Source organism: Anolis sagrei, chromosome 12 (genome assembly GCF_037176765.1).
Source record: "Anolis sagrei isolate rAnoSag1 chromosome 12, rAnoSag1.mat, whole genome shotgun sequence".
NCBI lineage: Eukaryota > Metazoa > Chordata > Lepidosauria > Squamata > Dactyloidae > Anolis > Anolis sagrei.
In genome coordinates, this window is record NC_090032.1 from 13,105,380 (window position 1) to 13,116,506 (window position 11,127).

At 45.0% G+C, this 11,127-nt stretch overlaps 1 protein-coding gene across 1 annotated transcript; it reads right to left on the minus strand.

Moving 5' to 3' along the window:
• Window positions 1-2,965: 2,965 nt before the first annotated feature.
• LOC132764324 (proton-coupled zinc antiporter SLC30A1-like) lies at window positions 2,966-9,551 on the minus strand. The gene is made up of 2 exons (XM_060758276.2): window positions 8,611-9,551; window positions 2,966-4,325 (listed from the first exon to the last, which is right to left on the minus strand). The coding sequence occupies exons 1-2, from the start codon at window positions 9,215-9,217 to the stop codon at window positions 3,634-3,636; spliced, it is 1,299 nt and encodes a 432-aa protein (XP_060614259.2). The 5' UTR covers window positions 9,218-9,551; the 3' UTR covers window positions 2,966-3,633.
• Between the last annotated feature and the right edge of the window lie 1,576 nt (window positions 9,552-11,127).

Here is an 11,127-nt window from a genome sequence, read left to right on the forward strand (position 1 = left end):
AGGAGCGGCTTAGGGAACTGGGCATGTTTAGCCTGAAGAAGAGAAGGCTGAGAGGAGACATGATAGCCATGTATAAATATGTGAGAGGAAGCCACAGGGAGGAGGGAGCAAGCTTGTTTTCTGCTTCCTTGGAGACTAGGACGCGGAACAATGGCTTCAAACTACAAGAGAGGAGATTCCATCTGAACATTAGGAAGAACTTCCTGACTGTGAGAGCCGTTCAGCAGTGGAACTCTCTGCTCCGGAGTGTGATGGAGGCTCCTTCTTTGGAAGCTTTTAAACAGAGGCTGGATGGCCATCTGTCAGGGGTGATTTGAATGCAATATTCCTGCTTCTTGGCAGGGGGTTGGACTGGATGGCCCATGAGGTCTCTTCCAACTCTTTGATTCTATGATTCTATGATAGGCAAAAAATATATGAAGAAAATAAAGCAAAGGAAAAGAACTTCCACAAAGTTTTTGGAAATTAACAAATGAGCTAGGACTCATAGCCGTATGGTGATTTCAGCATGGAACTGAAAAAGATTTCACTTTCCGATCAGATAGATACAATTCACTGTTGAGAATTGACATGATCTGGGCTACAAAAGGTCTCATGCCACCGTTATTAAGTTCTGATATTCATCCAAAATTGGCATCAGACCATGCCCCCATCTTTATCTAACTAAAATGACAAGCCAGACAATGGACATGGAGGCTCAATGATAATTTACTCAAGAAAGAAGAAATCCTAAAGAAATGTAAAAAAGATCTTTTAGAATTTCTACAGTTAAATACAACTCTGGGTGTGTCACCATATACAATTTGGGACACAGCAAAATCCTATATGAGGAGTAAATTAATACAACTCAGTGTAATAGAAAAGAAAAAGAAACAAGCTAAACCGCACAAGATTCAATTGGAAATTAAAGAAAAGGAACTTGAAAATAGATACATTTTAACTGCCATTCAGGAGACATGGTAGAAGGAAACCCTTAGTCTATACCAGTGGTTTCCAACCTGGGGGTGAGGACCCCTGCAGGGGTCATCAGGGGGTTTGAGAGGGGGCACCAGAGACCATCAGAAAACACAGTATTTTCTGTTGTCATGGGGGTTCTGTGTGGGAAATTTGGTCCAATTTAGCTGTTGGTGGGGTTCAGAATGCTCTTTGAGTGTAGGTGAACTATAAATCCCAGTAACTACAACTCACAAATGTCAAGGTCTATTTTCCCCAAACTCCACCAGTGTTCACATTTGGGCATATTGAGTATTCATGTCAAGTTTGGTCCAGATTCATCGTTGTTTGAGTCCACAGTGCTCTCTGGATGTAGGTGAACTACAACTCCAAACTCAAGGTCAATGCCCACCAAACCCTTCCCATTTTTTCTGTTGGCCATGGTAGTTTTGTGTGCCAAATTTGTTTCAATTCCGTTGTTGGAATTCAGAATGCTCTTTGATTGTAGATGAACTATAAATCCCAGCAACTACAACTCCCAAATGACAAAATCAATAACCCCCCCCCCCCCCCCCGCAACCCCACCACTATTCAAATTTGGGTATATCGGGTATTTGTGCCAAATTTGGTCCAGTGAATGGAAATACATCCTGCTTATCAGATAATTGCATTAAAATTAATAACAGGAGCAGAATTACAGTTATGAAGTAGCAAAATGATGTTATGGTTGGGGGTCACCACAACATGAGGAAATGTATTAAGGATTCATGGCATTAGGAAGGTTGAGAAACACTGGTCTATACTAAGCTAACTAAGCTGTTACTCATTGAGGACTTGGGCAGTGTGAGGTTGAATTCCAACAGGGGGAATTCTAAGTGTTAGATCAATGCATCCAGATGTGAAGTCCATCACACATCTGTTGCAGAAGAGTGGATAGATCAGTCAGAACACTGGATAGATCAGTCATAAAATGGCAATATTGGATTACTTATTGGTTTTATAGTGGTTGCAATTGAACATCTTTGCCCAGAATAGAGTGGGATCATCCCAGCACGCACAAATACTTATCAGGGTAGAACTCTGCAATGTGCATTGCTCAATCCTGAACTGGCAATAACTACCAGCAAAATAAACACTGGGTTGTTGTGCCTTTTCTGGGCTGTTATGACCATGTTCCAGAAACATTTTCTCCTGACATTTCACCTGCATCTATGACATTTCGCCTGCATTCACACCTACCTCAAACAGAGTTCTTCCACCCTGGACATTCCAAAGACACATAATCCCCATTTTCCTAGTTTCCAACAAACCTCACAACCTCTGAGGGTGCCTGCCATAGGTGTGAGTGAAACGTCAGGAGAAAATGCTTCTGGAACATGGCCATACAATCCAGAAAACTCACAATAACTCTGTGCTGGCACCGCTGTGCCAGGAGATTTGAATTTCTCTTCTTGCACTGTTAGTTTGCATGAACCTATTTAAGCTATGCTTTTTTGCAACTGGGTAGCTTTCCCCAGGTTGCAATCATAGGGCCAACGACCTATCAATCATCACTAGAGCCTTTAGATCCGCCCCTTTCCCCAGGTTTGGAGGGAAAAGGGGACTTTTAGTTCAGTCTCACAGTTTGGAGCTCTACAGTAGGACATGTGAGATTTTCTCTGCCCCACATGTAAAAAGCTTCGCTTCTTACAGCACTGCCGGGGTCAAAGAAATAGATCTACAGGCAGTTTTTGCTGGGGGAAAAGGAAAACCTCTACAGCTTTGCTGGGGAGTAAAGTTATAGTTCCACAGCTTTGCTAGAGGAATACAGCCAGCCTTTGCTGAGCAAAGAAAAAGTTCCACAGCCCTCGTGGAGAAACTAAAAGGACACCAGCTTGGCAGATCTGCAGCAACCATTGCCTGGTAAGGGACCAATCAGGCTATCCATAACGCAGCTTGGAGCTGGGAGTTGGGGCCTCACGCCAGCAGGGTTAAGAAGGATTGCCCAAAGAGGGGTTGGAAGGTTTCCCTAAAGAGGAAACGAACAGTTTTCAAGTAGTTGCCTGTCCCTTGTCGACAGATCGAGAAAGCTACCAGTTTTTCAAGATTATATGGCATTTTATTCATTTGTTCGAAGAATTAAGCCTTAATAAAGAACTTTGTTGGACTTATTTTGAGCCTCTACAGAACTTTGTTTTGGGAAACCTATGGGAACCTTTGGCTGAGGCACCCCGGCATCCTGTTGGGCATACAGAAAGCACATCCTATAAACAGACATTATCACAGGCCCAGCGCGCGACAGCACAAACCCAGTGATTCTAGCCATGAAAGCCTTCGACAATACATTAAAATAAACACTGTTTACAGGACCAAGAGGTGATCATGTCATAATAGAATATATGGATATTAATTCGTGGAATAAAAATAAAAACCCCGAACTGTGATCAAGTATTTGTTTTGATTTCCTACCAAATCTTAATGAGCTATGAAAATAGGCCAGCGTTCTAACACACGAATGGCGTTTCTTTTGGCAGTTGGCCCAGGCAGGGTTCATAGAGGCTGCCAAGCTGTGAACTGAAAAATCAGATCTTTTCCCAGCTAAGGGAAAGAAGAAGGGGCGGAAATACAAATAAAAATTCCTTTATCTTGATGCATTGCATTGCAGTCATTTCTCTTTTTGTTTTTTCATCTTTCTCTCTGCTCATTCTCACCATGCAATGCTCACACTGTCGTTTCATATTCTATTACTTCTGCAGGATTAGAGGCCAGGCACTTCTTATATTGGGTTGCATCACTATGCGCAGGGCAAAGGCTGAGATGCGGCTGTACTGTGGTGGCATGGATCCCGTGTTCGCCAAAGACCTGCTGCATGCTGTTGATCACAGCTTGATACTGGGTTACGTCAAGGCAGCATACATGGGCAGTAGCTATCAAGCTGGTGGGACCATCCAGCTGCCAGAGGTTGAGTTCTTTCAGGGCCACCACGCCTTCTGTGTCACACAAGTGCTGCTCCAATAAATGGAGGTCCAAGTGGTCTGGCACAGCTTGCAGGAGCACCAAGGAGGAACCGTGCAAAGCCGGCCATGCCAAGAGCAAGAGGGTGACAGCCACCACAATGGCAAGTCCAGGGTCCAAGTAAAGCAGCCAACAAGGCATTTGCGTATACTCCAATGACGCAGACCTGTTCCATATTGAACACGTAGGACAGTCATTCAGGCAAGCTGTATGATCAACACATTGAGTCCTTTGTAGGAGCAAGTGGTAGGTGATGGAGTACAGGAAGACAGCCATAGGACCTAAGCAGGCTACCATCCAATCGAGAATAAGCTGTCCAGCTTTCTTTGCAAACTCCGTAGGACTGAGCTCTACCGTCCAGGACCTCCCGCTTCCCGAGGATCCATTCTGCAGCAGGTCTGCAAAGGAGGAAGAAAAAAAGCAACTCAAATAGTAATACAGTAGTACTGAGATATTTTTACGCATTGACATTAAAATGGAAAAGGACCCATGTTGGTTCCAACTTACTTAGGCAATCCCTCGTTGTCTGAGTAGGATAGTCTTCTAAGGTCAGTGTACCTTTGGGTCTGTAGGTGACTGTGGAGCCCTATTCTTGATTGGCGGGGACGAGGAGCAGGGCCTTCTCAGTGGTGGCCCCTCACCTATGGAATTCACTCCCCGGGGAAATTAGATCAGCGACATCCCTCCTTTCCTTTAGAAAGAAATTAAAACATGGATGTGGGACCAGGCCTTTGGGCAATCTGGCAGATAAATAAAGGACTGCGACGACGTATAGGAATAGACAATGTGGAACGAAGTATGGACTCTGAGTTGGTGAACGCTGTGCTTGAGATTGGCTATTGACTGTGAAATATATTGTTGTTTTAATTGTTTAACCGTTTAACTGCTGTTTTTATACGTTTATAATATTATTGTGTAGGCATCGAATTGTGACATTTTGTAAGCCGCCCTGAGTCCCCCCTCGGGGGTTGAGAAGGGCGGGGTAGAAGTATATGAAATCAATCAATCAATAAATAAAATCTGCATCTTCTCCAACAGTGAGGGCATCTGTTTCCAGATGGAAGGCGGTCTTGGTCAGGGTTGGCTTGATGTGCCTTCTTCTTGGTACGTTTCTCTTTTTCGCCCTCCATTCGTGCCTCTTTAAATTCTACAACACTGCTGGTCACAGCTGACCTCCAGCTGGAGCACTCACAGGCCAGGGCTTCCCAGTTGTCAGTGTCTATGCCAGAGTTTTCACTTTGACCCCATCTTTCAATCTCTTTTCCAGTCCTCCAACATTCCGTTTTCCGTTCTTGAGTTAGAGGAACTGCTTTGGGAGATGGTGGTTGGGCATCCGGACAACGTGGCCGGTCCAGCAGAGTTGCTGGCGGAGAACCATCGCTTCAATGCTGGTGGTCTTTGCTTCTTCCAGTATGCTGACATTTGTCTGCTTGTCTTCCCAAGAGGTTTGCAGGATTTTCCGGAGGCAGCGCTGATGGAATCGTTCCAGGAGTTGCATGTGATGTCTGTACACAGTCCACGTTTCGCAGGCGTATAGCAGGGTTGGGAGGACAATAGTTTTATAAACAAGCACCTTGGTATCCCTACGGATGTCCACTCAAACACTCTCTGCTTAATTTGGAAAAAAGTTGCACTCGCAGAGCTCAGGTGGTGTTGTATTTCGGTGTCAATGTTGACTTTTGTGGAGAGGTGTCTGCCATGGGAGCAGAAATGGTCAACATTTTCTAATGTTACACCATTAAGCTGTATTTATGGCATTGGAGAGGGATTGGCTGGAACAGCACTTTGGTTTTCTCCATGTTCAATGACAGGCCGAGCTTCTCGTATGCTTCTGCAAAGATGCTTAGAGTGACTTGTAGATCTTCTTCTGAATGTGCACAGACGACGTTGTCATCAGCACACTGGAGTTCTATAACAGATGTTGTTGTAACCTTGGTTTTGGCTTTCAGTCTGCTGAGGTTGAATAGCTTGCCATCTGACCGATAGATGATTTCCACTCCGGTGGGAAGCTTCCCATCAACAAGGTAAGTATCATAGCAATGAAGATGGAGAATAAAATTGGGGCAATAACACATCCCTGTTTGACACCTGATTCCACCTTAAATGGGTCACTTTGGGAGCCACTGCTGTCCATGTCATCATAGAGGATGTTCACAAATTTGTTAGGGCACCCAATTTTTTGGAGGATGGTCCAGAGAGCGCTGCGATTCACTGTGTCGAACGCCTTTGCAAGGTCAATGAATGCCATGTACAGAGGTTGGTTTTGTTCCCTGCATTTTTCTTGGAGCTGTCATGCTGTGAAGATCATGTCCACGGTTCCTCTGGAGGGGCGGAAGCCGTTCTGGGATTCTGGGAGGGTGTCTTCTGAGAGGGGCAGAAAGCGATTTCTTTTGAGGATTTTCCCAGCGGAGGTTAGAAGGGAGATACCTCGATAGTTTCCGCAGTCTGTTCTTCCCCCTTTTTGGAAGAGGGTGATGATGGTGGCATCCTTGAAATCTGTTCTCTGGAGCTCTCCTATTTCTGGGTGGTGTTCCTTATATTCTGGTGTTTTAAGCCCTGTATGAAATTTGTTCAGTTGCTGCTGACTCTTTGTGACCTGTGACCTCCTGGACCAGTCCACGCTAGAGCTTGTCCCCCCTTAGGATGGCAACTTATAGTTCTGCAAAGGGCAAGGGTACCAGACTGCACCAAGGGGTTAAGTCTTGGTCAATTTGCCAAGACACTAACAACAACAAGGACCCCATGAGGCTTTCAGGGAAGAGCCTGACCTTGGGGTCCCAGTCCTTGGAGTAAGTTATAGTTTCCCAAGGACCAAAGACCAGCTCGAACTTGGCGCTGCAAGAATCCATTCTTTGGCTCAGTGGAAATCACCAAGCTCCCTTTGGGACTGATGGACTTTCTACACATCATTTTTGCTCTAATGAACTCATGTTCACATATGAACTTCCCCAGTATGAACTATGGACGCATGTTTTATTAAAATTATTATTTTAATCAATTTCTCTGGCAGGTGGAAGGAGGGAGGGGATACTTGATATGATTTTCTTGTGGTTTCTGTATTGTAGTTTCTGTATTCCCACTGCCCCTTTCCCCCTCCCTTCGGGGAAAGATCAACAAGGAAGCTACCAGCTGTTTTGGGAAGGCAATCAGCGGTCACAAAAGAATCCTTATCTTGATACATGTGCATGGAACCATAAAATTGAGAGCTTTTTGCTTGGTCTTGGAGTTGGGCCGCCAAACAAAGAGGTTCGATTGGCATCTTTGATCACATCACACTGGGGGGGGGGGGGGGTGGAAAGACCCTCGAAAAGCCTTTTCCCTCCTGAAACTGTTTACATTCAAGATTCTACACAGCAAACATCCACCCCAGCCTTTTTTTATTGTGTCATATCTGATGGCGACAGGAAAGCCCGGATAAAGCAATCAACAGACCCATCAAAGAACAATAGACTGGGCATCTTTCGTAGGCCGGATTTCTCGGACTCAAGACCCCAAGGCATGAAATCCATTCATAAACCCATTGTTTCTTCTTTGTCCTGCCTCCCCTCTCCTGATTCACCAGAGCTCTGAGGTGGTAGGAGCTCTCCAATTGGTTCCTGCGCAGCGGATGAGCTCTGTGATTGGCTCTGGTGCAGGGCGGGCGGCCAAGCCTCCTCCCAGCTGTTATCGCATCAGCCAATCCCCTGCGAGCTGGGCGGAGGGCGGGAATTTTGAAACTTCTAAGCCTGTAAATCCTATAAAAATGTCTCTGATCTCTGTAACCACATGCTTTGTAGGTGAATGATTGCTAAATTGCACCCTTTTCAGCTGAATTGCTAACAAAAACACCTCGGTGCCGCTTCTTCAACTTTGGTGAGATTTATTTTGAATTTTTAAAGAAATATAATTGCTGAAATCAGGCTTCTCAAAGTAGCGATCCCTCTTTGGTGGGGTCTCTCAGGGTCCCTCCTCCTGGGGAAGACCCTCCTAAAGTTCCTATCGACTTCATCACCACCCCCACCTCCTTCAAGGTCAAGTCAGTCACATCAAGGACACCATCCATTAATCTTGCCCTTGGTCGGCCCCTCTTCCTTTTTCCTTCCATTTCCCCCAGCATTATTCTCTTCTCCAAGCCATCCTGTCTCCTCATTATGTGGCCAAAGTACTTCAACTTTGCCTCTGATATCCTTCCCTCCAGTGAGCAGTCAGGCTTTCTTTCCTGGAGGATGGACTGGTTGGATCTTTTTGCAGTCCAAGGCACTCTCAGTGTTTTCCTCCAACACCACAGTTCACAACTGTCTATCTTCCTTCACTCAGCCTTCCTTATGGTCCAGCTCTCACATCCATATGTTACTATGGGGAATACCACTGCTTTAATTATGTGGATCTTCATGGCCAGTATGATGTTTCTACTCATAACTATTTTATTGAGATTGGTCATTGCTTTCCTCCCAAGATATAAAAATCTCTGTTTAACTATATCCCAGCTTTTGCACTTTCTTCTTTCACCTTGGTTATAGGGCTCCTCAGCTCCTCTCCGCTTTCAGCCATCAAAGTGAGATAATCTGCATATCTTTGGTACTATTTCTTCCAGCAGTTTTAACTCCAGCCTTGCATTCATCAAGCCCTGCATGTTGCATGATGTGTTCTGCATACAATAAAATACATACAATAAAATGCATATCATTAAAGCATATAATGTACCTTCTGTCTCCAGGGCGCAACCATCTGCTTGGGTAATTCTTCTCTTGCTACAACAGGGCTTTGGACCCACATCTTGGAAATGCCTCTTATTCAACCAAGCTCTGACCAGATGGACAAGGATCCCCACGGCTCCAATCCCCATCAGTGCCAAGGTGTGCTCTGTGATCCGTGGCGCTACGACCCTGATGACCGCTTCGGGAAGGAGAGTCAAGTACAACGAGCTTTGGAACATGGCACTGACCAACGTGCCCAGGATCTGGACTCGGGCCCCTCCGAAGGTGTCCTTCTGGACGTGGCACCATCTGGAGGTCAGCCAGATGTCAGCCAAAGCCACTGCGAGGCCCATGGCACCTCCTAAGGTGTGGAAAGCGGAGGAGAGCAGCAGCAGAGACCCTGTCACCCGACTAGCCATGACCTCCACAAGGAAGAAAGCAAACAAGATGCAAAGCTGGACAACAAGGCAGATGGTGGAGTCAACTGTCAGCAGAGAGAACCAATCCACACCTGAACGATGCTTCCTTCTTAGGTGGGCTCCCATCTGCACCTTCTTTGTCCCTTCCAGCCTTGCTTTGCCTTTGTCTGGATCAGCTTCTTCCCATTCACTCATTTATGCCCATCAAGCCCTTCATTGCATCGTAAGATGGATCGCTCCAAGTCTATTCCTTTGACACTTTTTCCTTTCACTGGACCTTTCTGGCTGCTTTGATTCGGTTGGTTTTGTTGTGTTGTGTTGTTTGTTTGGTTCTGCACTTGTTTGAAGTTTTTTTGCACTCGAAGCCGGCACTGCGCACTGCCCCTTGGATTCCTTTAAAGAGGCAGCTTCATGCTTTTCCCTCCACTGGCTCTATGCCCAGGCTCCGGCCAGCTGCAGAAAGGGACATAATTATGCATCTAATTCTCCACTTTACACAATAGGAGAGATTTTTTGAAAAATCCTCGGGTCAAAGTTCACACGAGGTCAAACTCTGGATTGAAAGAGATTTATTCCCCATGCACCTCAGTGCATATAAAGTCCCCCCAGCCGTCCTAGAAGCCCTAAACTTGAAAAAAAAAATGCCTGTCTGGGCTAAAATGGAAGGATTGTATTATTCACCATGTTGGAAACAGCAACCTTCTACAAGCCTCCTACACCAGTTATTTGTTACGTCTATAATTGTGATTGCTTACTATATGGCATGTATATATTGATATGCAGTTTCCCCTTAACTCTATGTTGTTTGCGGTTGTGGGAGGGGCTGCAGACCATGTGACCAGATCTGGGACAATTCAGACTGAGACTTTCCTTCCTTCTTCCCATCCTTCCTTCTTCCCTTCCCTTCCTTCTTTTCTTATTTTTCCTTATTTACCTTGTCCTTAAGAAGGAAGGGAAGAGAGAAGGAAGGAAAGAAAAAAAGAATGGAAGGAAGGAAGAAGGAAGGAAGGAGAAAAAGAATGAAAGGAAAGAAAGCAGAGAAGAAGGAAGGAAGGAAGGGAAGAAAGAAGGAGGGAAAGAAGGAAGGAAAGAAACAGAAAGAAGGAAAGGAGGAAAGAAAAAGAAATGGAATAAGGAAGGAAGGGAAGAGAGAAGGAAGGAAAGAAAAAAAAGGAAGGAGATAAGGAAGGGAAAATGAAAGAAGGAAGGAAAGAAAAAGAAGAAAAGGAAGAAAGAAGGGAAGAAGGAAGGGAAGAGAGAAGGAAGGAAAGAAAAAAGAAAGGAAGGAAGGAAGAAGGAAGGAGAAAAAGAGTGAAAGGAAAGAAAGAAAAAGTAAGGAGATAAGGAAGGAAAAAGGAAAGAAGGAAGTGAAGAAAGAAAGAAACAGAAAGAAAAAAGGAAGGAAGGAAAGAAAGAAAAGAAGAAAGGGAAGAAGGAAGGAAGGGAAGAGAGAAGGAAGGAAAGAAAAAAGAAAGGAAGGAGGAAGGAGAAAAAGAATGAAAGAAAGAAGAAGGAAGGAAGGAGATAAGGAAGGAAAAGGGAAAGAAGGAAGGGAAGAAGGGAAGAAACAGAAAGGAAGGAAGGAAGGAAGGAAGGAGAGAAGGAAGGAAGGAAAGAAGGAAGGGAAGAAGGAAGGAAGGAGAGAAGAGAAGGGTTCCGTTCTGGGCCCGGTCCTGTTCAACATCTTTATTAACGACTTAGATGAAGGGTTAGAAGGCAGGATCATCAAGATTGCAGACGACACCAAATTGGGAGGGAGAGCCAAGACTCCAGAGGACAGGAGCAGGATTCAAAACGATCTTGACAGATTAGAGAGATGGGCCAAAACTAACAAAATGAAGTTCAACAGTGACAAATGCAAGATACTCCACTTTGGCAGAAAAAATGAAATGCAAAGATACAGAATGGGGGACAATGCCTGGCTCGAGAGCAGTACGTGTGAAAAAGATCTTGGAGTCCTCGTGGACAACAAGTTAAACATGAGCCAACAATGTGATGTGGCGGCAAAAAAAGCCAATGGGATTTTGGCCTGCATCAATAGGAGCATAGTGTCTAGATCTAAGGAAGTAATGCTACCCCTCTATTCTGCTTTGGTTAGACCACAT